The sequence below is a fragment of the Hyposmocoma kahamanoa genome, unplaced genomic scaffold, assembly GCF_003589595.1.
Source record: "Hyposmocoma kahamanoa isolate Upper Pololo Valley unplaced genomic scaffold, ASM358959v1 202, whole genome shotgun sequence".
Classification (NCBI taxonomy): domain Eukaryota; kingdom Metazoa; phylum Arthropoda; class Insecta; order Lepidoptera; family Cosmopterigidae; genus Hyposmocoma; species Hyposmocoma kahamanoa.
Window position 1 is genome coordinate 9,718,045 of NW_020653726.1, and position 26,227 is coordinate 9,744,271.

Genomic DNA, 26,227 nt, shown 5'->3' on the forward strand with positions numbered 1-26,227 from the left:
AATTATCCAAAACATGTTGATTTCAACGGGGACATAAACTACCATACGATTCACGATCACACGCTTAAAGAGCGAAATTATTATACTGCAACATGACTGCAACTACGGTTTTGCTTGGTGTCTATTGGCTTTTAACGTTCTATGAAAAAGGTATGTCAAAAAAATGCGACGTGTTGGTACAGTCAAGAGCACAGATCATATAAATGGTCCCAGAGCACATTGGGTCGTTTATAGTAGACATACTCTGGAACCTATAGCGAGCAGTACGAAATAACACAAAAAAGAATTTCGGTATAAAAACAGACTAGGTTTATTAATCAAAATGCTTTATAAATTGAATAACGATCACCGTAAACTTCTTATAAAATATCATGTTATTCTTAAAAAAATACACATTATTAAAAAGTAAATATAAACCCTTTGTAAATTCACTAGACACCTACATTCTAGGTACCTACATTCATATATACAGGGTTACTGGTAACTCGACGTATTCCTTGCAGGACGTCATAGTAGGGTTAAAATGCAGCAAATTAGGCCAACAAATGTTCTACCGAAGTTCAGTAGTTTTTGAGTTATTTAGATTTTAAGGTTTTTATGAAAAAAACCCAGATTAAATAATTTGAAGCCAATTCAAAAATGATTTACAGCGGGAAAGTGCTGAAATTTAAGTTAATATCATAGTTGATGACATAGCAGAGCTTTGTAAATAATTAAAAGTTCAAAAATGCCAAAATCTTTGGCAAATATCACTGAAGAAACATTTTTTTTTTGTAATTTTCGCTATTACTTCATACTATACAAAATGTTGTCTAGTGAAAAAAAAAATACTACGCCTGATGTACAAGTTATTAGAAAAATATCCTTGTCTTATCAGCTATCCAAAAAGGTATGATTGTCAATAGTTTTGCATGTGTGACAGGGAAGGGAAGAGTTTTATGAGGAGGGGGTAAAATTACGAGACGGTCAACCTATTGTTTCATATTCGTATTATTCGTAGTTTTTACCTGCGCTTCAACTCCAAACACTCGGCAAGCTTTGTGATTGGTCACTATTGTTCTCTCGGCATGACACGGGGTGCGACTTTACAAAATCTGGTCGTCAGCGTCAGTTAGTTTCAACTCTACGTCGCGCAAGCTCGTGTTTTGTTATCTGGCTATTTCCTTAACTGATACCGCGTATCTTGCTCTTGTGCTGCGCTGTGCCTTCATAAGTGCTGACTATGGCGGCATATTCTAACCCTGAATACGCTGACATAATGTACTGTTACGGACTTAGTGACGATAACGCTGCTCAGGCGCGGAGAGAATATCAACGTCGCTTTCCCAACCGCCGACTCCCACACGTTAGTGTTTTTGGATCGACTTATCGGCGGATATCTGAAACTGGCAGCGTCCAAAGAAGCAGGCAAATTGACACTGGTCGTTCTCGGAGATACACGGCTGAGGACGAAGAGCTGATTCTTCAACGTTTTATTGACGACCCCAACATATCGACAAACATCGTAGCGCGTGAGCTTGGTATGTCACAGTGGAAAGTTTGGTCTGTAGTTCACTTGTCAGGCCGACATCCATACCACTATCAATCTGTCCAGTCATTAGAAGAGGGAGATCCGCCAAGACGGCTTGAATTTTGTCGTTTTATGCTAAGTGCCGACGCTGAAAGCGAAGACTTTTTAAAAAACATTCTGTGGACTGATGAGTCATGTTTTGACCGTGATGGTATCACAAATTACCACAACTTACATTACTGGGCACCGAAGGCAGAAGCAAATCCTAAGAAACTGAAACCAACCGCATCCCAGCGTAGGTTTTCGCTTAATGTTTGGATGGGTATTATCGACGACAAATTAATTGGCCCACATTTTTTACCTATTTTTATGAGTTACCAGTAACCCTGTATATATAAATCTATTTATTATTATATATATATTATTTATATATAAAAATCATAAAAGAATGCTACTATAATGTCTTAAATATGTTGAGAGTAGATAAATCTGCTCATTATTTCTTGGTGGAAATCGTAAAACTAAAAATAAATAGCATCATTAGTAAAAAAAAACAGAAGTGGTCGATTTATCTAAATTGCTCTCAAGTATGTGTAGTTACATTTTTTCTATTGTCACTATAGAACAAATTAAATTAGAAATTGACTATGAATACTAAAGACTTGCAAATAAACAATACTCTTACCCTAATAACCATTTTTTAATTGATCAAAATTCACTTTATTATGCTTACTATTGTTATATAAGGCACACTTCACATCATTATCTACTGTACATGCGTGGTATACATGCTAAACGCCATGCCATGCCATTCGATTAAGACGATGATTTTCGATATTGGCAATTAATGTCGAAAAGCAACAAATTCATTTAAAAACAATAAAATGCATTCTTGGTGTGAAGTGTGCGTAAGAAAATAATTACCCAGACAAAATTTTAGTGATGTCAATAAATGATTTTTGTAAAGCTTCAACAAACTGCGTGCTGTCGTTGTGCGTACGGTAGCTTGATACTGCCGCACCTAATTTGTCGGCGAATGCTGAATATCTGAAAAAAAAAAACACATTTAATACTTATAACCCAGAAACTAGATTATATTTGTGACGGTGTGACCTCCTTTCACCGTCATCTCACCTTTTTGTAACGCCTCTCTCTTCTTGTATCCTATCATTTTTTTTTATTTTACGTGTATTTAAATTTTAAATTTGAATTGTTCCATCTTCATTCACTTTCTCATTTTGTTTTCGTACCACGGTCACTCCCAGCTCGACCGCCACAACAGTCGGAGCTGTTAATAAGCTAATCATGTGTAACAACTTATAAGTCTACACCCTTCATGTATCTATTTCTGTAATTCAGTTTCTCGGCCCATTTAGGGCCTTTCTTTAAACTTTACATCTTTAATAAATTTTGTGGACCGGAAGTTTCCCATTTCATTGCCGTGAACCTGTTCACGGCTAGTTAGGGTTACAACCCTTTCATATTTTTATTAACATTTACGCGGTTGGACCGACAAAATATTTTAGGAGTTTGGGGGTCATTTCTTAGCTTTAACTCGCTGACCCCTACTTGTCACGGTAATAGAAATTATTTAATTACATTTTTATTTAATTACACAAAATCTCGCCTTATGATGTGTAAAGAAACTAGTTTATGCTACAAAGGGGACCTAAAATAAATTGTAATAGAAAGAATTAGCACCGCTTTTGATACTATGGAAAAAAGAACTGCGATTTGGAACAACAACAAACTGAAGTAAGAAAAAGATGCCATGTAAAAATTTTAACTGCTTACGTGGCCGAACCGTTACTATGCTGGACTGCCACGCGGAGGTCCCAGGTTCGATTCCCGAGCCGGGAGAAATATTTGTATGGCCTATATTTATTTTTCTCGTGAGTTTGGATGTAATTTGTAGTTGTCTATGTGTGTGTCCATGGCACCCGCGATACAGGGTTTCCCTAGTACGGGGCTATGAGTGTGCGTTATTAATAATTATTATTATGTAAAACAGAGGCGGATAATTTGAGCAAAACTTGTAATAGTTAAGAATGAAAAAACTAAAACTAAAAACGTCTTTTTATTAATCTTATTTTAACCTTGTAATTCATTATTTAGTTAGCACCTTTTATGTAGTATCTCTTAATTCTCCCTTCGGTACAATTGGTCTACTTTTACCATTCGTCCACTTGTTTTTCCCGATTCGTCTATTTCCCATTTCGTCTACTTTCCTGTTTGGTCTACTTTTCAATTTCATCTACTCTCCTGTTTGGTGTACTTTCCCGTTTGGTCTACTTTACCATATGGTCTACTTTCCCGATAGGTCTTCCTTAATGATGCGTCTACTCAGATAATCTCAGTATAGAGTACTGAAAAAACCGACTTCAAAAGTATTATTCATTTTTTTTTGTAAAATGTTATTAATTTACATGCTTAAAACGTGGACCATTTGGACAAGTGGATCAATCAGGACAGTAGACCGATCTGGAAATGAAACGAAATTTAAAATGGACGAATCGGGAAAAACAAGTGGACAGATCGGGAAAGTAGACGAATAGTGAAAATCGACCGATCGGGAAAGTAGACGAAATGGGAAATAGATGAATCAGGAAAGTGAACCATTTGGACAAGCGGAACGATCGGGAAAGTAGACGAATAGCGAAATTGGACCGATTGTGAATGTAGACCGACTGTACCGAAGGGCTTATTCTGACCACGTGTCGAATGATTTCTATGACATGTAGCATTATGGTTGGACAAGTTTTTAAAATGAAGTTAATTTCAAAATCATTTTTGGTTTTTATGTGAGCTTCAAAAACTCATATATTTATTAACTAAGTATAAACGAAAACCAACAACTAAATAAACATTTACCCAATACCGAGTCCTTCCGGGATAACTGGTCCGAAACCTCCAGCGAGTACACTAGGTGATGACAACGTACTGGTGCTTAGTATGGATTTGTTTAAAATCTTGTATTCGTAAGAATCGAACAACTCTGGTGTCGGTATATTGTTGTCTTGGGCGATTTTCATTAATGCGAACAGATGACGGTCAAACCCTTGGCCCATTGCAGCTTGTTTGACAAGCTCGGAGTGCGTTGTAGAACACTCTTGCAAGATTGCTCGCAAATCATCCTTAGAAGCCTTCTTACTATGGAGGCCGTCACAAAACGCCTGTGAACAATTGATTATGTAACGTTTATACCAAAATATATGTATAGAACATACATAATGAAAGGTAAATTAACAGACACGAAATACATAAAAAAACAATCCAATTATTGTTACTTTATTTATTAGTTAAATAGATTATCATTATTATTACTAAGTTCATATCGCAAAGCACGCTTGTCGCCCGTCTTGACAAACCCACACGTTTTTCTGGTCTTAAAAAGGTATCTAGTTAAATAAGTGTCAAGTCAAAAATATAGACATCATCATACTGCAAAATTGTATAAATAGGTAAAATTCGAGAATGGGGGGTTGGTGTACTTTAACACAGGGTAATCTCTAGTATAGATTCTGCTCTCTCATCATAGCCCAACAAATTACAAGTTAAGCTCTTATGTGTGACCATCTTAAAATCAGTGCCACTGTAATTGGAAAGCTGTGGTTAATCATAATAATATATTGTTGTCAACCTATTAAAACAATAATTATTTTATTTATATTCATTTAATGACAAATTACACATTTCTTATTAAATGAATATGCATTCAATAAAAAACAAGTTGTATTGAATATCGTCCAAATACCTTCCTAAACTCCATATCACATAGGATGGGTACTGTCACATTTCAAATATTTACGTTACATGCATCTTTCAATCAGGTTACTGAAAGAAATAGTGAATTCGTTGTAATAATTATACCAAAAACAAACAATATTTGTTACAGTTATAATTTTAAGTATGTTAAGTTGATAGAAAATGAAATGTATATATTGAGATTTTTTGTGAAATAACTCCACTATATAATAACTCCACAATAGAATCGATAAATCGCGTAGGTTATTGTGTAGCTCACGTCAATACGTGTACAAATTGTATTACAATAACCTTGTATGCAGGCATCGAGTATATACTCGATGTATGCAGGTAATTTTCTTTTGTTTTGAGTTTTGGATGATGTATTTGGGAGTCATTGTTATAATTTCGTTGGTTTGCTGTTGATTTTATGCTTCGTTGTAGAATTTTCGTTTGGTTGTTGTCGATTTTTTTAGTTTGCTGTGTAGTTTTTTAGTAACTTAATAACATTTCCTTTCTCCTTCCCCTTTGATTCTTTTTGATACGTTTATTATCGTTCTTAAACAAAATCTGCAAATCGATTCTTTGTTCGGCATAAATTATATCGATAAGATACTTAAATAGATTTATTTTCATTCGATTTACATCACTAAAGCTACATACAAACGTCACCGTACCCATGCTATGTGTAATGAGCTGTAGTTGGCAATATTGACGCCCCACTATTAGAAGGAATATTATTATTTGATCCTCAAAGAAATAGTTGATCTATTGTAAATACGCACTTTTTTAAATAAACGATATTTTCTTTATGTTTGATATATGGGTATATTAATTGTTCCATCTACTTATATTAGTTGGTCTACGGATAAATTATAAATAAACTTAATTCAAGATTACATTATTTTTTTATGATACATAGGGCGCACTATAAGTTTTCGGAACTGGCCACTTACATAAACAATATTTAAAAAGTAATTACAACATTTGAAAATGGAACTCTTTGGCTGTAGAATACAGTTTGTTTCATCTGACTGTCACTTGTTTTCACATTGCGGCGTTATTTTAGAAATTGGTTGTCTACAACACTATTGATTTAGCTCATGAAAATTGTCGTAGTATGATTTTCTACGACATTAAGTGTAATTTAACAGCTCAGCGGCGCTTCGCTCGGCTTGGAACTGCTTTTGGCGATGAAGCAAGCCAAGAAACCATGCAAGACGACTATTTGTAGCTGGTTCGCAGAATTCAAACGCGGTCGTGTGAATTTCAGTGAAGAACTTCGTGATGGTCACCCGTCCACTGCTGTGAACAACAAAAACATCGATGCTGTGCGCCGGATGATCAAAACAGACAGGCAGACATACTATGAGATTCGGTCATCTTTAGGCATAGGCATGAGTCAAATACAATAAATACTACACAAACATTTGGGTGTGAAAAAGCTGTGCTCTCAGTGGATCCCACACAATTTGACTGAGGCTCAAAAACGGATCGCGTCACTTGACACACCAGATTCAATGAAGGGGCGTCAAATTTGGTGTAGGACGTAGTAACAGGTGACGAAACATGGATTTATAGTTACGATCCCAAAACAAAGCAGCAATCGAGCGTATGGGTCTTTCGAGATGAACTGAAACCAACCAAAGTGGCGCGCGTGCAAAGTGCCTCTAAGCGGATGGTTGCTTCTTTTTTTAATAAAACTGGACACGTGGCTACTGTTGCTTTGGAGAATCGTTGTACCGTGAGTATTGATTGGTACACGACCATTTGTTTGCCGGAAGTTATTGATAAACTCCGTAAAAGTAACCGTAAGCACCGTATCATCTGGCACCACGATAATGCCAGTTCTCACACGGCCAGACAGACAAATTAATCTTTGAGGGTGAACAACGACCTTATGAGCCATTCCGCGTTCAGTCCCGACCTGGCACCTTACGACTTTTATTTATTTCCAAAAATTAAGAACCAGTTACGCGGTCAACAATTTTCATCACCTGTAAAGGCTGTCGAAGAGTATGAAAAATATGTTTCAGAGATTATCACGGAGGAGTGGCATAAATGTTTTCAAAATTGGTTCATTCGTATGAAAAAGTGCATTAACGCTAACGGAGAATATTTTGAGAAACAATAAATTAATTTCTGACCATTTATAGTACTTTTTTCTTATTCATTCCAGAAACTTATAGTGCGCCCCACGTACTAAGTGATATATAAACTTAAACATAATAATAGCTGCAGTAGAGCTCCTTGTGAAAGAGTTCACCCAGTGATGAGACGAACAAGTCGTGCGCTTGATGGTAAACGACACGCCTGTCCATAACAGTTGCAGTGCCACTCAGGGCTCTAAATCTCAATGATTTGAAAGAAGTGCTACTGGTGCTTCAATAGGTGTTTAGAAAATACTTACGCGTTTACATATTTATATCTGAGGTGTCAATATACACTCCGTGTCAATATACAGGGTGTAACAGAAAGGTGTGGTCATATTTGAAGCTCGGACTCAGTTAATGGTATGAAACTAGTTAGCAAAGTTGTTTTAGTACACACTACGTTATTTATGGAAATTTCGCCATGAACAGTTTCGATCAGCTGATGTCATTTAACGAAAATAAATAGTCACATCACATCTCTATTGAGTATCATAATACAACCAAATTACGTAACTTGAAAAAATTGTGAAATTCAGGCATGTTATTGTAAATGATAAAGTACTTAATGCCATATTCTTATTACTATGTTATAATTTACTAAATTTATTATTATTTTATTCATGTAATATGCGTGTGAACATTTAATGAAAAATAAATATTATCGATTACTTTGCCAAAATACACTACTTCATAATAAAACTATTATTTAAAACTTAGTACATAATAACGTAATATGGTTTCGTTAACTTCATATCCTCAAACATACAAAATACACAAATTTCCATTTAATATCCATTAATAAAACTAATGTCCTCTAAAAAACACATATTTAAAGTTATCTCTGTTTCTTTTTACCATATCATATGTAATAATACGCATTCATCTATTGTATTTCAATGAATGAAATTTGTCTCTTTCTATCCGTCGGTACTGTTCTAACGCATGGCGGCTAGCGAATCAGTCGGTATGTTTCTTCTAACGCATGACGCAATATGACGCAATTATCCGACTAATACTTCGCACCCTTACAATGAAAGTGACCCAAATCAAAAAATTAAAAAATGAGTTTATACCGTAAAAATATCTTAAAAAAATATTTTGTTACATTAGTCACACTGCTGCACTGTGGTGAAGATGAAATTGTGCAATTAAAGCTCGAATAGCACTGATTCATAAAGGTCCCTTTCATTTTGTTCTTTCAGTTTAAAAATTCTACTCCCGCGTCGAAATATTAACGCTGCATTTATTGTTGAATCTGCATTTGCAAAGACAACACGCTGCCACTGACGGATTAGCATTTGAGCCATTTTCGTTCCGAAAATCATATTCAAAAATCACTAGTAGCAGTAGAGCTCCTTGTGAGTTCGTCCAGCGTAGTACTGCCACTTTACCGTGTTACAGTTTTGAAGGGTAAGGGTGCTGGTGAAATTACAGGCACATGGGACTTGTCAACTATGTCTCAGAGAGATGGACGCCGTAGCAGTAGTCTTCGAGCGGCAGTGCTACTGTTATGGACAGGCGTGACGCTTTCCACCGGGTACACGACTTGTTCGACCCGTCGCTTAATATTTAAAAAAAGTACATTTTTTTAGTAACTTACTTTTTAAAGGGACTTACTATTTTGTTTCGTGGACTTTCTTCTTTTTTAATTGTGAAACAGGGACCACAAAACAATATCAAGGGTTATGACATCTTGCTTAGCTGATGAACATTAAAAAGACTTAATTCTTAATACGTTAAATGATAACAAAAAAATCGTTAAAAAAAAGATCTATTGGCGGCTAGTTTTTGTAAATTATGTTTTTAAATTGTTGAACATTAAAATGATCAGAAACAATTTTCAGTTGTAAAGTTCCATTTTTCCTCATTATTTTCAAAGACTAATAACGCCATCACTTTTAGTACTTCAAGAGTAATAAATAAAATAATATGAAAATGTCACAACTTGAAATCTTATGTTGCGTATTCCCGTAAGTAGAAATTTTGTATTGGGACACTTTCATCGTAAAGGTGCAATCTGAAGGTCGGCAAGCGTCAAGAAATTAGTTTTGATCGTTGACCACGAATTAATTATTGTAATTTTCATCTTTTGCTTGGAAATGAAAATATCGGGAGAAAACTTGGATTTCGGAGATAATTGCCGAAATCTTCAAAGATGCGAGAATGTCATGTCTCCAACCAGTACTTACTATGCAAGTGTAGTGGACTAAACCTTGTGCAAAAATAGTACTTTACTAACTTACATACGTCTATTGCTGAGCACACGTTTCTAACAACAGGTTTACGCTTAATTTGACTTATCTACACACGACAACTTTCTGTGTATGGGTTTATTACATGGTGAAATTGAAATAATTAACATCCGTTGAACCTGTTAAGGTTCTTACTTCCTAATAATATCTACTCATCTAAAGAAATATTTTAGAATAGTTTAAATTAGCAATAGTGTAAAACCATAAAAAATCTTACCTAAATAAACAAAGTATCAAGATTAGTCGCCTTGCGTACGCGATACGTATTCGTAGCGAAGTCGCAAGTCTTTGGCGGCAACTTTAGCGGCAAAAATATCACCTTTGACTTTCACCGCCAGCATTTGATTTTATACATCGTGATGTGGAGTAGTGATTAATGTTAGACTCGTTTCGGAGGTCGTGGATTCGATTCTCATAGTTGACTGGCTCTATGGTGTAGTTGTTAGAGTGTTAGGTTTTCTTTTTGGATGTCGTAGATTTGATTCCCATGTTCGACTGCCTCCATAGTCTAGTGGTTAGAGCGTTAGGCTTTCTTTTCGGAAGTCGTGGATTTGATTCCCATAGTCGACTGCCTCTATGGTGTAGTGGTTAGAGTGTTAGGCTTTCGTTTCGGCGGTCGTGGATTTGATTCCCATAGTCGACTGCCTCCATGGTCTAGTGGTTAGTGTCAGGCTTTCTTTTCGGAGGTCGTGGATTTGATTCCTATAGTCGACTGCCTCCATGGTGTAGTGGTTAGAGTGTTAGGCTTTCGTTTCGGAGGTCGTAGATTTGATTCCTATTGTCGACTGCCTCCATGGTGTAGTGGTTAGTGTGTTAGGCTTTCGTTTCGGACGTCGTGGATTTCCGATGGGTGACTGCCTCCTTAGTGCAGTATATCCGTAATCACCCAGTCAGTTCTTGCGTCGTGTGGAAGTGGTACGGGTGATGGCTATGTTTACAAACAAAGGCGTATGCAGTGCAACGTTGAAGGTCGTAGATACGTAGGATATAGGTATTCGTTTAATGTGTATGTAAAAATTACATAATTTGTACCATGAGAAGGGTCTTATTTTAAAAGCATGGTAATAATTTTAATTTCATCCGGTAGGTACATTATGAAAACGTTACCCTATATTCCAAAATTTGCGTTTCAGTCGGCGTCCTTTGATGTGCCGCAGCTGAGGCAGAGGCACTATTTTTTAATTTTTTGTAACAGTCTGTAATTGCCGTTTGCGTTGTGAGGACTAAATAGGTGTCATCGTTTTGTTTGTGTCTCGTTTTTGTGTTTATTTAAACTATGTCACGCTTAAGCAATAGTGATTATTAGAGATGATGTTGTGCGTAGGCGCAGCCGATGGGAGCTTGCGCCAGCCTCGCCAAATTTATTGATGGCGTCCCAGAAAATCGACGTTGACTATTTCCTACTCTGGAATGCTTCAGGAAGATGGTTATGAGACTTCATAATAGTGGATCGTTCCGTGGTTCCAGTTCTGAAGGCCGGCCGAGTTCACGAGACCCAGAATTCGAGGCAGATGTTTTGGGACATTTTCTCGGCAATCCAAAGACAAGTACTCGTCATGCTGCGGCAGCGTGTGCTACGGGATGACGGCCAGCACCCATACCATTTTCAAAGAACGCAGGAGCTGTTACAAGCGGACTATGATCCACGTTTGGCATTATGCCGCTGGTACCGCGACCAGGTTGGGAGGTTTCCCGACTTCGCTTCGTCGGTACTGTGGACAGACGAGGCGTCATTTACGCGTGCGGGCATTATCAATATGCACAATGAACATTTTTGGACTCATTTGAATCCCCGCGTATCAAGGGAATCAAATTTTCAACACCAGTGGCGGATTAACGTGTGGGCTGGTATAATAGGTTGTGCCGTCATCGGTCCAGTGTTTTTGCCGGCAAGTCTGAATGGGGCCAATTATTTAAGATTCCTAACAGAAGACTTTGATGACGTTCTGATGGCCCTGCCAGTGACACAATACGTGAGACTCGTGATGGAACACAGGATGACTTTCCAGCACGATGGAGCACCCGCACATTTTGCTCGAAATGTAAGTTCCCATCTGAACGACCGTTTCCCGCAGTGGATTGGGCGGGGAGGTCCTGTACCCTGGCCAGCGCGGTCCTCAGACTTGACACCGCTCGATTTTTTTTTATGTGGTCATATAAAAAATATTGTTTATGCGGAGTCCTGTGAAAGCGCAGAAGAAATGAGGCAGCGGATCGAAATGGCGTTTAGTCAAATCACTCGGCAGATGCTTCAAAGAGTAGAGCAGTCTCTGTACCGACGCACGGAAATATGCATATTACATGGAGGTCGGCATTACCTCAAAACCAAAAAAGGAACCTTACCTGTAAATGTGTGAAATGTGCCAGCAGTGCGTGCAGTGATTGTACTTATTATTCAAAATTATCGTAATCAAGTCAATATTTCGTACATTGTACAACAGTGAATTACAATTCGTAGGAAATTCATTAAAACGTGTATGAATTGAACAGTAGGTAAGTACCAATTAAAAAAGTATCCACTATTGTAAAATTGTCGTAAATAAATGTATTAATACGAAACTATGTAGAATGTGTATACGATGAAGGCGTGCGTAACTACGGGCTTAATAAGTAAATAAATATTCTTTAAATTGTATGTAAATAAGTACGTACGCGTACCTAGGTATGGCATAAAATAATGTTGTTAGAGATAATTCGATTTTTTATGTATTTAAAGATTTTGTTACTTAATATTAACGTATTATCAACATATTTAAATCATGTTTTTACAATGGCATTTCAATTGTAGTCAGCTGTTCTTTCGCCCCGCTTGCGGCCGCCCAGGTTTCATGAATGAATTTGTGAAGTCGTAGTAACGTAACTAGCAATAGAGTTGTGACGCAGTGGTTGTTTCGGACAATCACTATTTATACAAACATAAACTTATATCAACAATAAAAGTCACTTATTTTTATTTGATATTTTGCACACAGGGTCTAAATCAAGTGTACATTTGGGTCCTTTAATATGACCACACCTTTCTGTTACACCCGGTATAACATATGCTATGCAATATTAGTACTACGGACAACGGCACATCAGACTACATATTTTTGTTCGAAAATCGTTTCCAGTGCAACGGAGCAAGATACGTCATGTGTAGCTTGATTTGCCGGCGTGTGTACATTCAATGGATCGAGGGCAAAAACAAAAATTCCACGGTACCATTAATGGGACAATGGCAAAAAAATGCCTCTGTACCATCAATGGCACTGTCTAATGGTACTACAGTAAAGAAAGGATAATAACAAATAGGACTTTCATCATACTGCAAAGAAAGAAAACAAAATAAATAAAATATGTACGCAGAATAAAATATTATAGTTTTATCACAAAACATAGCCACATTAGATTAGTGTAAAAACTTACAAAAGATTTCATATTTACATACCTTAGTATGCACGGTACATGGCCTCATCGCTTCAGTCCTGCCATGTTTAAAAGCTGAAGTACTGCACGACTCGTAAGTGCCGACATACTTACCATGGAGCAGGTGGAACGCAGCCTGAAATAATTCATATATCATAATGAGTAAATAACATGCATACTCGAATATGAAAATAATATTCACCATAAAAACCTTTTTAAAGTGATCTTTTACTTGTATACAGGTGTAACGGAAATGTGTACAGGAATTTAAAAAATGTAGTGAGTTACAATGAAAAAGTAATTTTGCATTGATTTTTTGTTCAATAGTTTGTTTAATTAAATTAATTTATATATTTTAAGACTTTCTTATCGAAAGAAGATAGACATAATGTCTGTTCTTGAATGAATCAGTAACAGAATTAGAATGAGATCGCCACTTGTACTGAAGGTACAAGGGGCATGAAGCGGTGGCAGAGGAAGGGCTGTAGGGGTGTGTGTGGAGGCCCATCATAGGGATCAGAGGATCCCACTGCATCAGATCCGGAGGATCGATATGAGGTCAAGGACCTGTTAGGACAATTATAGTAGTCCCATGAAGTAGAATGGAGTTAGAAGAAGTGTACATAAAAAAAGATACTCTATTTAAAGGTTGTTGTGATAGAAAGAATGTCGCATATGTAATTTACGTTATGATGGAACCTTAGGCGTGGCGACACCTATGTTTCGATCAATCAAATTTAGAGATGTCGTCGCTGGAAATCATTACGCCAATTTTAAAAAGGGCCACCAATATGGGACAGCAAAAATATCGACTATAAAAATAGAAGTATCACTATAGAGAACAATAGAGATACTATTTGTTCATAATTAGTGTGAGTTCAATTTTGCCTTGATATTTCTAAGAATATAGTCAAACGTTTCGACGGTCATTCTAGCGTTATCGTAGAACATATCCGGATTTTGTCTTTGGTCTTTGTAATTTTGGCGAAACTCGCCCTTTTGCTTTGTTTGTTTGTAGTGCTCACGTCGAGAACATACTGCCGCCGGCATCTCTCGCGCAATCGCGCCGCCACTCGATCTGTCGTCCGAATACACCATCATGTTTTGACGCTTTTTGTTACACCCTGTATATGCGTGCTTTTTTGTTATAACCTCTATATATTGATATATTATGTTTTAACGTCAGGCACTCCTCACGGGCAAATTAACAGCAAAAAAATCCTTATCATATATATAATCTTATCTGGTTAAGTATTGTAGTAAGTTTTTTGTTAAATAACCTAATTTTATATCTTCACATTACCTGAAAACCAAGCTGCATAATACAATCGGGACTGACTTTGAACTTTTTGCAGGCTTCCTTAGTCAGGCCCTCATACAGTATGTAGTCTATACTTAAAGAGTCACACCAATCCTTGTACTCATTTTTAGCCTTTTGAATGAAAAGTTTAGACTTGTCATCTAGCTCGAGATCTATAATCGTAAATATAAAACAGGCCTTAATTCAGCATTGGTCGATTAAGGCCAAATAGATGAAAAGTATATTAATTTAATTGTGTAATTGTGTTATTGTTCTCTCAGTTTTTCGTTGTCATTTCGCTTTCGTTACGTGGTAACGAGATCTATGTGGATAGACTTTGAGACTTTAGAGATTTCTTCATAGAAAAGTTAAAATGTTTTACAAAATAGCAAATAAACCACATACCTAATTTAGTTACATTTATGTTACTATTTGCTGGCTTTGTGTCTGGGTGAATGAATGGTTTCTTTATGGTTTCCGCATATATATCCTGAAAGAATCTTAGCACGGCGACCCCATCGCCCCAAGAGTGTTCGAAGTTTATACCTGACACTCCGTCTCGAGTTACAATTAGGCTGAAAGACTTGTCAAACCACCTGGAAAATTAAGTTCGTTTTTCAATACGTTTATTAAAAAATATTATAAATTTTGACTTAATTTTTATATGCACTATATATGCCTATATTTAGTAGATTGTACAACAAGTGCATAAAACGCGTCATTTAACCCGGGACGAGTATATCCACCCGAGCCGTAGGCATGGATTCTTAAGTCGACTCTGCTTTTCACTTCGATGGCGAGGAAATCAAACAGTAATATTACAAATAAACGATTATTTAATTAAAATTGAATGCTAAATTCAACAATTAGATATATTTGATGTGATTGTTTTTCCTGGCATATTCAGTGCATTACTTTGTATTTTATTATGAACTTGAGATGCCTTTATTTTATAAAGTTCCAGTTCCAGTGTGCGCGGCTGTTTTTAACGACGATTTTATTTTATGCGCTAGAGCATAAAATCCTATTTTAAGTAGCCTATACCCAGCATAAATACGAACTTTAAGTGCATGAGAAGTGAAAATGTTATTTGTACATAATATTTTAAGTGTTGTCAACTAAATACCATCGCGCTCCATGTCGACAAAGTTTTCAGCAGTAAGAAGTGATATAAAACTCATAAATCTGCATTTGCAAAGTTGTGTATATCGCATGTGTTGCTAGTGGTAGTGCTAAGTTGGCTTCCCACAGCGCGCGGTTTCACGGGCCGCGCCGCGTGCCAACGCGCCGTGGGAAGAGAGCTCGCGCCAATGCGTGCGTCGTGGTGGGAAGAAGGCCGTCTGAGGAGCGATGGGTGAGTTGAGTTAGTAAGAGTTACTCCCACAACGAGTCGACTCGAGATGCTTTTTATGAACTCGAGCTAACACAATTCGGTGCCCGTACCGCTGCGCTTGCTCGCCCGTGGCCGCCTGTTCGGATTCGCCGTGAGTAGGTAACTTCAAAGGAGCTACGTGAGTGCGCGCGTGGCGACCCGTGACTTTTGGCGCTCATTCGGTATTTGGCAGCCTTCAAATTAATAACTTATATGAGTTCGAAAAACAAACTGTGCTTGTTCAATTCAATAAAATCTTAACAAATGACATCCACCAGGGTAGTACTTTTGTTTTTTTTAAACAAATCGGGTATATTATAGCCACTGCATAAAACAAAAGTGGCAGCAGAAATAGCTATGCTTTTTTCATGCGACATTTTCCAACGGTAGCTCAAACCAGACAAAATTGGTGAAATTACAGGCACATAGGACTTGTCAACTTGTGTCTCTGGGTGATAGGCGCAGCGGCAGTGCCCCTGAGATCTTTGCGATTTAAAGCTCTGAGTGGCAATGCAACTGTTATTGACAGGCGTGTAGCTTACCGTCATGCACGACTTGTTCGTCCCATCACTTGATTTCATAAAGTATAAAAAAAATATAGACTAAGTGCCTAAGCGCCGCGAGGGTTGGCGCGAGGCCGCCCGGGCACGCCCGTGGCGCAAGCCCAGTCCATTCAAATCGGCGCGATGCACACTGGTCGGAATTTAGACCTTCCCTTATATACATTACACACATACATTTAAAAATAATGTGGCGTTTCTTTTTATAAAAAAATAAGTGCGCATTTGACCTCCTTCTCACCTGATGGATAGTGACGATGAGGTCGAGGCTGTAGCATGTACATCTAAATAATGCCTATTCACTCTCGCCTTGAAAACGTCCAAGTTATAGCGTTCGGGGAACAAGTCTGCAGGCAGGGAATTCCACTCCCTAGCTGCTCGCCATATAAATGTGGAAGCGAAAAGCGAAACATAGGGGTGGAACCCTTGCCCACGTCTAGTCTCCCGATGATGGAAAGGGGAAGGCGGAATCAAATTATGCAATTCCATTGCTCTCTCTCCGTGATATAACCTGTAGAATACCGATAAGCTGGCAACTCTACGGCGGCGTTCAAGGCTCTACAGCTTCGCTTCTACTAATTCCGCGTCACCTATAAGCCTCTTAGCACGCTTGTCGATTGAATCCAAGGTGGGCAGTTGGTATTTAGCAGAGCCATCCCATAAGTGGCAGCAGTACTCCATACACGACCGGACTTGTGCTTGGTACAGCTGAATCAACTGTCCTGGTGTGAAGTAACGCCTCACCTTAGAAAGGATGCCAAGCTTCTTGGCTGCATTTTTGGCCATGGCTTCAATGTATCTGTCGAAGTTCAGATTGGACGACAGGTCCGTTCCAAATAGATGAAGACGGTCGGCTATCGGTATGGATATATCACGAAAAGTCGGAGTCAGGTGAAAGGGACACCATTTAGTGCAGAAAAGACACGCCTGCATTTTGGTAGCATTCAATTTGACAAGATTAGCATCGCCCCAATCTGAGACTGCCTTAAGTATCAAATTCAAACGACTAACCATGGACTCTCGACAAGACTGGATTTCTTCCCCACTGACCCTTGCATTGGTCAAGTACCTGTCCACAACTGTGCTGTCATCAGCATACCCAAAGGTACCTGGAATCAACATGTCGTTTATATACAGCACAAAGAGGGTTGCGCACAGTACAGAACCCTGAGGAACTCCGGTTCTATCGGCCGATGTTCGGAAGAGTAAGTAGCCTTTTAAGACCACTGGAATCGAATGTTCACTTAAGAAATCCGAAATCCAATTGCAAGGGTCAGTGGGAAGCCCATAAGAGGGAAGCTTGCTTAAAAGCCTTGCATGCCAGACCCTGTCAAAGGCCTTAGAAATATCTAAAGACACTGCAATGGCTTCGCCATGCCCTTCTATAGCCTCGTTCCATAAGTGAGAGGCGTACACAAGAAGATCCCCAGTTCTTTCTGCATTGTGTCAAATAATATTGGAAATGACATAAAACCGAACATTTTAATTACACCTATTTCACTGCTCATCGCAACGAAAAGTAGTCTTAAACATTTTAAATGTATGAAAACAAAAATGTCTTAAAATATCTCATTACTGTCAAGCTGTGTAGCTGTAGAGTTAAAACTTAGATATTGTTACTAGGTAGATAGTGGTCCGCGCGTCCCGTTCCAAAAGATATAGTTTAGTGAAAAATGTAATATTAAACAAGTTTAATCCACTAAGTTGATGTTTTTTTTTATAATTATAATAATAATAACATATATGTTAGCTTAAGTTGTAATATTCTTAGATAATAAAAAAAATACATTTTTTAAACCAATAATTCTTAATTTTTTCAATTCCTATGTAAGGGACGGTCTCAATTTCGACCAGTGGGCGCCGCGGCCTTGGCGCGACGCGTAAAGCAACGCGCCGCGGTGCGGTGCAAGCTCGTGCGGGCGCGGCGCCTGGAAGAACATTCTATATAGATAAAATCTCGACTTGTTTGTTCAACTTTCATCACAAGACAATGCTTGGACAAACGGAATGCTGTTCTGTTTAAATTTTTTTGACATTCAGCAAGTGTTTGATGATGATTTTTGATGTCCTATAAATCCAAGTTAATTCATTTTATCACCTACGCTACTCCTAATATGAGAATATAAAAAGTAATTGCTTCATTATGAATTATCACGTAAGTAAAAAGTACCTGTTGGTCCCATCACCATGAAGATAATGGTGCAAGATCTTATGTTTATTGTCATGTATTGTCTCATCATCCAGTACTAAATTAAATATTGCAGAATCTATCTTTTGTAGAACATCTCCATTGCCAGATTCCTGTAAATGTATGCGTTGTGTTGCCCATTCATCTCGATTTTGACAAGTGAGTACACCAAGAGGGTATTCTGCTTTTGGTGTATTGTCATTTAAGATGCTACTTAAATTGCCTAAGATTTCTGTAGGAGTTAACAAGTTTCCTGAAATAAAATTGATTGGATTCATTTAAGCACGTAACAAAAGTCAAGAGTCCATGCACACGGCGTATTTTAAAGGAGACGACGACGCGCGTATTCGCGCTGTAAGCGCTTACTCATTGAAGTGCTGCGCTGTAATTTAAATTACTCCTATAAATAGCAGAAAATAAGGAACCAAAGAAAATTCATACCATCAGCATCCAGAACATCAAAAATGTAAAAATTGCCATTCCTCTGGACCAGCACATGTTTGCTATTAGGATCTCTGTATATTCTATCTTTAGCGATTTGTGGAATGCGTGTAGCACCAAATAGGCCAACAAACTGGCTCATGTCTAGAGGAAATGCTTTGAATAAATATGCACCATACCTGAAATATTTCATTTAAACACATTTACATATTTCTTTACAATCATATCCAATTGTTTGTCTGTAATATAACACACAGTAAATGCCTCCGATATGATGTTATAACGCATGCATGCTGTTGCCTGTTATTGTGTTTACACTCAAGTAATTTCTGCAGAGCTATTTTATAACCATGTTTAATAGTGTATTTCTGTTGGCGAATCTAATAAATAAATAAAGATAAATTTAATACAACATTTAAAAAAAAACAAATCTAAAAATTATTATTAAAATTAAACAAAATTTACCTACCTGTTTGTTGAGTTTGAGTAATTTTCTTTTTACCAATTTGGCTTTGTACATACAAATACTTACAAGAATTTTTGTTGATTGTAAAAAAAAACATGTATGCAATATCTTTAAAAAACAACCTCAAAAGTTTGTGGAATTACATCTATTTGCCAATATTTATTGAAATCTGTTAACAGAAAGTGGAAAAGTGGAAGTGGAAAGTGGGTGGAATTCTATAAACCAGATTCGACCCCTAATTTGCCACCTTTAGAGGTGGAGATTTTCTTCAAATTTGAATGGGATCATTACTGAGGTGACCCCCTTTCCAACAAATTGTATAGCATACATAAAAGAAAAGAAATTACGGGCGAATTGAGAACTTTCTCCTTTTTTTGAAGTTGATTAGAAATTATTTTTTTTTAAATCTTGAGAGTTTGCTTAGTTTGTTTTGATAAGAAAAGGATGTCTAATTTGATAGCAGAAACATAAAATATATATACAACCAACCATGATATGGCCTCAGGGAGCATCCCTGTAACACTTCGAAAAAGTCGTGTGTTACTTTTCTTTGGATTTAAATGAAATACTTCTGGCTCCAAAAGTTCGCTTCTCAGGGATAACATAAATCTCACAGCACTTATCAATAAGTTTGTAGATCTCACAAGCTGATTATTGTACTCTGGCCTCACATCATTTTGAAATACAATCAAGGGATTATAGTTAACAGGAAGGGCTAAGCGATCCCGCAAATAGAGATCAAACCAATATTCAGAAATGTAACTAGTGTGTTTATTGACTTTATCCTTTGCAATCAGTTTCTTTTGGAGGCTTTTGCCCTCTTTTACTAGAAATTCGTTTGTTCTGCGTTCTGCTTCGCTATACTGATCGCTAGTCAACAAAGGCTTTAAAGCATTCAAATACCGTTCCCCGGATTTAGATAATTCCGGGATAGGTAACCGAGGCAATGATTTCTGGAAATGCATAGTCGGTATCTTACTTCTTTGCAAATATTGATAATCCACATCCCGGATGTTTTTCACTTTGGTTGCAAAGTTTCTACTTTGTGCAAATTTTTTTAATGCAACACTATAGTTATGGATAATTTTATTGACTGTAATCATTTTGTAGTCTTAAATAACTTTGTTACCACTGATGGTTAGTCTATCCCATCCACACCAAAACTAATGAACACAACTAAAATGAAATAAACTCGCCGATGAACCCCTGATTTTTTTTTTAAATTTATTAAGGCTTTGGCAAAGCCATCAGCCTAAACATGAAGTTGGTTTCTGTAAATATGGCCGCCACAAAGAGTATGGCAATTTGAGGCTGCGTGTTTGGATTGACTCGGGATACCTTAAAACGGGCCGATACGGATATTCTAGTTCGAGATTCATATAATTTCGCGTTTTAATCTTCGACTAAGGCACAATAGCACTATCCTATTCCACTTTAAACTAGATTTCACAAAATAATTAAAAGTCAAAATAAACACGACACTTTTCCCTCCAAAAGGTCCAGAGTGAACCATTGTGACGATTTCAAGTGTAATAATGCTTACCTATGAAATAAAGATTATTTTGATTTGATTTGATTTGATTTGAACCACAGAACAATAAACACTAGGTATGGGGCATGGGCGCTACAAATCGTATATAGTTATTGAAACTATATATTGTGGCAATATCGAAAATCCGATATCGTAAACTTTATTAAATGTGAAAATCGTAAGTTCTTGAGCGCACAAAATGCGAGAAAAGTATATTTTGTTAATTTAAAAAATATATTTATATAAAATTAACCGTACTAAATTAGCATTCTTTTTACCTTCAAAATATACTACACTAATGTACCAATCGAATAAAGAAAAAGTAAACGTTTATCTCGGAAGATCTCGGAGATACCGCGTCTCTAAGGTTTTTTTAGATTTCTATGGAAATAGGGTTCTCATAAAATGTATAAATTTTTACCCGACTACGTGAATCAATGGAGGGGTGTGGTAAAACACCAACAACAACAATAATAATATATTTATTTCAAATATGAATAGACTTGTACGTAGTAGTAGATATAAAGATGCGAACTTATTTTAGTGTTAGTAAATATAAAATTTTATTCATACATGTGAGAATTTTTTGACCTTTGGTAGCCCACAATAATTCAAATTCCTTTATGAGGTTCAGATAACATAGTCCATATGGTACATTAATTGAATTTTTACATTTTTAAGTTACGTTAGTTAAATTTAAACTCAAGTGAAATAAGTTAAATTGAAGTAATTATGCCAAAAATAATTGAAAACAATGTACGTTACATAGTATTGGCATATTTTCTTATAATATTTACGTATGTGCATTACATTGTGTGAATAATGATAAATTATTCTGGCAAATGCTGAAAGCTCATACATTTCCCTCATTATCGGATTGCAGAATGATTTCGTCTGTTGCTAACGTGATATCTAATTTAACTGCCTCTGTGGCCGAACGGTTACCATACCGGGCTGCCACGCAGAGGTCCCCGGGTTCGATTCCCGGGCCGGGAGAAATATTTGTATTGCCTACATTTATTTCTCTCGTGAGTTTGGGTGTAATTTGTGGTTGTCTATGTGTGTGTCCATGGCACCCGCGACACAGGGTTTCCCTAGTGCGAGGCTATGTTGAGTGTGTGCGTTATTATTATTATTATATCAGCCGCTTCAATACTAATGTCCTCTGATGGGTAATGATGGTAACGAACATTTTCCGTGGTCACTTTTAGAAGGCGAAGAACTTTATCAGGTATAGGTATAGATTTTTTATGTTTGTGACGTGTACTAAGTGTCAAAGAGGATAAATAAGGATCAGACGATTCCAGTGCACGGTGAAACAAGTCTGTGTTGATTGTTTTCCGAATCAACTTTTGTGTATGGTGCTCTCGATCATAACGTCAAAACTTGTTCCCTGATTCACCGCCTAAGAATATAAAATATTGCACTTTGCAGACTGGATAAATACTCAGTGACAACCCTAACCCAAAATTTAAAAATTCAATTGGTCTCTTTTGGATAGTTTTGGCGTTGTCGCATGCGGATATTTTATGGTAGTACTTATTACTGTAATTAACAAATCCGCGTTGAAAAAACATCCTAATATGTACAGTCTTCAGAAAAAATGGGTTAAACTACAGAAAAAAATTGATTGTGCTCTAGGATAGCTTGATATTTTTTATTTTTGAACTCATTGGCGCTTTTAGTAGTTTTCTATCGTAACATGAAATATGTAATGAAAAATCATTTATAGGAAAGGAGATAATCTGATTTTATGGTCTCTATGGATTTTTCTCGATTTTTTTACATTTCTCTAAAGCCATTGTAGACGTAGCTAAGAGAGTTTAATTGAGTTGTAGGTGCAATATGTATCCAATGTTTTCCGACCTTTGATCAAGGGTCATATACGGCTCACCCCAGAAATAGGAAAGCACTCAGGTTTCACGCCCAAATTGAGAGTAAAAAATATTTACTATTAAATACTTGCTAAGTTATGTACAAATTTTACGATATTGTTATAAAATGCTTCTACTTACCTAATTTCCTTATTCATATTCATTTCAAAACACCACAAATCACGTCTATTTCGAAGTTGTACTCTACTGTTTTAAATCAGATCAGATCTACAAGTTTTTGGTTTACTACTACACTGTTTACTACTACTGGTCTACAAGTTTTTCCGACAAATAGCCTCTGTAACATATTGTGCCACTTTAGAATCGGAGGGTCACTTCCGCTGTATCACCCGTCCTCTCGATGAAAATAAAATGAAGAAGTGAGTAAAGTATGATATGAATATATAATATTGCGCTTTGCAGACAGAATAAATGCTCAGTGACAACCCTAACACAAAATTAAAAAATTCAATATTTCTGAACTCTTCTGTGGTCCAGGAAAGCTTGATATTGTTTTATTTTTTGGATTTATTGCTGCTTTTAGTAGTTTCTTATCATATCATGAAATGAAAATTCGTTTACAGGAAAGGAAATAATCTGATTTTATGGTTTTTATGGATTTTTCTCGAATGTTTAAGTTTCTCTAAAACTATAATCGATACAGCCTGGAGAGTTTTATTAGGAACTTTGTTTGAATATTATCTTTCTAAAAAACACTTAAAACGAGGACGTCCGCAACTAAGGTAAAATAACACAGTGTTATTTAAGGTAAAATAACTCGGTGTGTTATTTTAAGGTAAAATAACTCAGTGTGTTATATTAAGGTAAAATAGTACTTTTTAATTTGTGATTGACACGACACGCTCCCCCTTAGACTATGGAAATAATGGACTACTCCCATTGACTTACAAATATGACTACTCCTTTTTTTTCCATCCTCTAAGCGCTCCCCCCGACAAGCAACTTTGTACAGAAAGCAAATTATATTTGTTATGCTCAATGACAGACAGTTGTTCCATTAACATTTTATTATAGTTATAGAACAAGCCGAAAAATTAAATTAAATAATGAATGAGTAAAACACAACTCTTCTGTACGAGAATGAAAATGAAGATACATTTTTTTGTAGTGCATATTGGTAATACTAGTGATCCTACAAGAACAGATGTTTCCGGGAGTCAAGACTGAAGAGAAGAAAAAAATGAGAGAAGAGAGAGAATGTCGTTTCGCTTTTATAAGTACGTTGCGTCTTTGATATAAAATTTTACTTATACCAAGAAATAGCTCGATATCTTGAAATAATTATTCTGTTTTTGTTATACTTTCAATGTCGAACTTATTCACGGCCGGTAATCTACCTATAGAGAACCGCTCGCAGTAGCGGCCATCTTTTTTAATGAATAATGACATATGTCATTTTTGTTTCCTTGCTGTGATTGGCTGCCGCAGGAGCAGTAGCCTTTCCGCCATCTTGGGTAGTGATCGTGGTATTTTACACCTTGTTATTGTTTTGTTAGTCACCTTGTAGTGGCTTGTAGTTTGTTTGTACAGGTTCAGATCGAGTGAAGACGTGACGTGCTTATCCTCTCCGTTAATTCTGTATTGTGTGTTTGTATTTTGCTTCATGCAAAATGTACGAGTGCTGTGTATGTAAAAGTTCACGACAGGACGCTATTTTACATCATTTTCTTCGCACTGAGAAAAGACTCATGAAGTGGTTAAAGTGTCTAAATCGTGATAATCTGAAAAAGTTATCACCAGAAGAACTTTCAAACGTTTTGTATGTCAAAAACACTTTGAAAAGAGGTTTATTACGACGCAATTACGTCTCATAGGCAGTGCATATCCATCTTTGTTTACCGAAGACAAGATTTCCTCTGGAATACCATCACAGGACAATGCCGGTAAGTTTTAAGTATAGACTTTACTATAGCTTTCTAATCTCTACCTCCTAACAGACTTTTAATATGAACTTAGCCCGTAGTCGCCTTGTAGAAATAAAATATTAATAACTATGACCGTCATCTAAGAAACAAATTGACGACGTTAGTGTATCCAGCGTTAATAACTTATAACAATTTAAGTACTTGCTTACTTTTAAAACTAAAGAAATAGTATTGAGTTTTGAATATAGTTAGTGTTTATACCCGGTTGTGTCCTAGTTCGAAGGAATAACTTTTAATGTTATTAATATTAATTGTTTTATTTATTTTGCACTTACAGAAAATATGGATATTGATATGGAGCATAGTTACTCGCGTAAAAGACACTTTGACCACACGTACTTTCAAAGGGAACCACTAAAAGGTTAGTAATGCAGTTTGTATTACTGTAACATTTTCTAGTAAAACTGTTTAAATGGATTTATTGAAAAAAAAATCCAAGGTTCTTCTTTTAAATGTTATGGCCCCATTGAAGTAATTAATGATTTTGCCAATGTCAAGTTGAGGAACGCACGCATTTTTACTCAAAAATTTACTGGTGAATTTCGATAGAGGTTGCTATTGATTTTAATTATTTACTACTCATTGACAGATTAATAAAATATTTTTCAGCTCACTATGCAGATGGCAGACCAGTCAGTAACACTTTACAAAACACTGCAGACACTGTTTTGTTCTTCGACAAATTGTTTGCCAGCGTCAATGGAGCTGCAATACAGTCAAAAAGAAAAGGAAAAATATTAAGAACAGCAGTAACGGAAAAATCACCTCATCACGAATTTTGGAGGGAATCAATAAAAAAATTGGAAGAAACCAAATATGTCGATGCGAAAGGACACGAAAAGTCCGTGCCGTCATTGAAAAACTTTGTCATAACTTTAAAAAGTTATATGAAGCTGAGGCAGTTTTTCCAAAGTAAAGGGATTACAATAATGAGGCCTAGATATTTTAACTCCGATCCAATAGAGAATTTTTTCGGTCAAGTTAGGACCTATAGTTATAGAGATAATGACCCAAACTGCCACAGCTTTAACTGCACCTTTAAATCATTACTAATAACTAGGATTATTAAATTCCATAATGAAACTTTTAATTGTGAGGATGATCCGGCGGACCAAGTGTTCAATTTACAATCATTATTTGAAGAACAAAAAGAAAATATTCAACCTGATCATCTTATTCATTCATAGGACTGAAAGCGTTGAAACTATAACGTCTCAATGTTCACTCTCGGGCCTACACTGCTGGATGGGTAGTAAGGAAAATTTTAAATAAATTAAAAATAAACTGTGACTTATGCCTAAAAATTTAACAAGTAATCAAACGCGTATTCACGACTGGGTAAGTCACAGGGAGTATACAACGTTAAAAAACCGACTGAAATACCCATCCGAAGGAGCAGTAACGTGTTTCGGTACAGTAATCAGAGAAACAAATGAATACTTGGAAAGCAACGCACATAAAGCGAATATTGCATATTATAAT

At 36.6% G+C, this 26,227-nt stretch overlaps 2 protein-coding genes across 2 annotated transcripts; one reads left to right on the top strand and one right to left on the bottom strand.

Annotated features, from left to right (window-relative positions):
• Positions 1-2,000: 2,000 nt before the first annotated feature.
• Positions 2,001-20,536, bottom strand: LOC113226944 (carnitine O-palmitoyltransferase 2, mitochondrial). The gene is made up of 8 exons (XM_026459760.1): positions 19,884-20,536; positions 18,929-19,107; positions 18,470-18,740; positions 14,773-14,963; positions 14,371-14,540; positions 13,090-13,203; positions 4,382-4,683; positions 2,001-2,557 (listed from the first exon to the last, which is right to left on the bottom strand). Exons 1-8 carry the CDS (start codon positions 20,495-20,497, stop codon positions 2,431-2,433), a joined length of 1,968 nt encoding a protein of 655 aa, XP_026315545.1. The 5' UTR covers positions 20,498-20,536; the 3' UTR covers positions 2,001-2,430.
• A 4,026-nt stretch (positions 20,537-24,562) lies between these two features.
• On the top strand, positions 24,563-26,125 carry LOC113227184. Its single transcript, XM_026460069.1, has 3 exons — positions 24,563-24,703; positions 25,023-25,106; positions 25,355-26,125. Exons 2-3 carry the CDS (start codon positions 25,028-25,030, stop codon positions 25,930-25,932), a joined length of 657 nt encoding a protein of 218 aa, XP_026315854.1. The 5' UTR covers positions 24,563-24,703; positions 25,023-25,027; the 3' UTR covers positions 25,933-26,125.
• Positions 26,126-26,227: the final 102 nt, after the last annotated feature.

Excerpts from the sequence above, each read along its gene's own strand:
- LOC113226944 (XM_026459760.1), bottom strand. The coding sequence starts at position 20,497 with ATGATTACAGTCAATAAAATTATCCATAACTATAGTGTTGCATTAAAA. Across the intron at positions 13,204-14,370 it reads TTATGCAGCTTGGTTTTCAG|GCTGCGTTCCACCTGCTCCA; the intron begins GTAATGTGAAGA and ends GAATTATTTCAG. Across the intron at positions 4,684-13,089 it reads CATGTACCGTGCATACTAAG|GCGTTTTGTGACGGCCTCCA; the intron begins GTATGTAAATAT and ends AATTGTTCACAG.
- LOC113227184 (XM_026460069.1), top strand. The coding sequence starts at position 25,028 with ATGGATATTGATATGGAGCATAGTTACTCGCGTAAAAGACACTTTGAC. Across the intron at positions 25,107-25,354 it reads TCAAAGGGAACCACTAAAAG|CTCACTATGCAGATGGCAGA; the intron begins GTTAGTAATGCA and ends AATATTTTTCAG.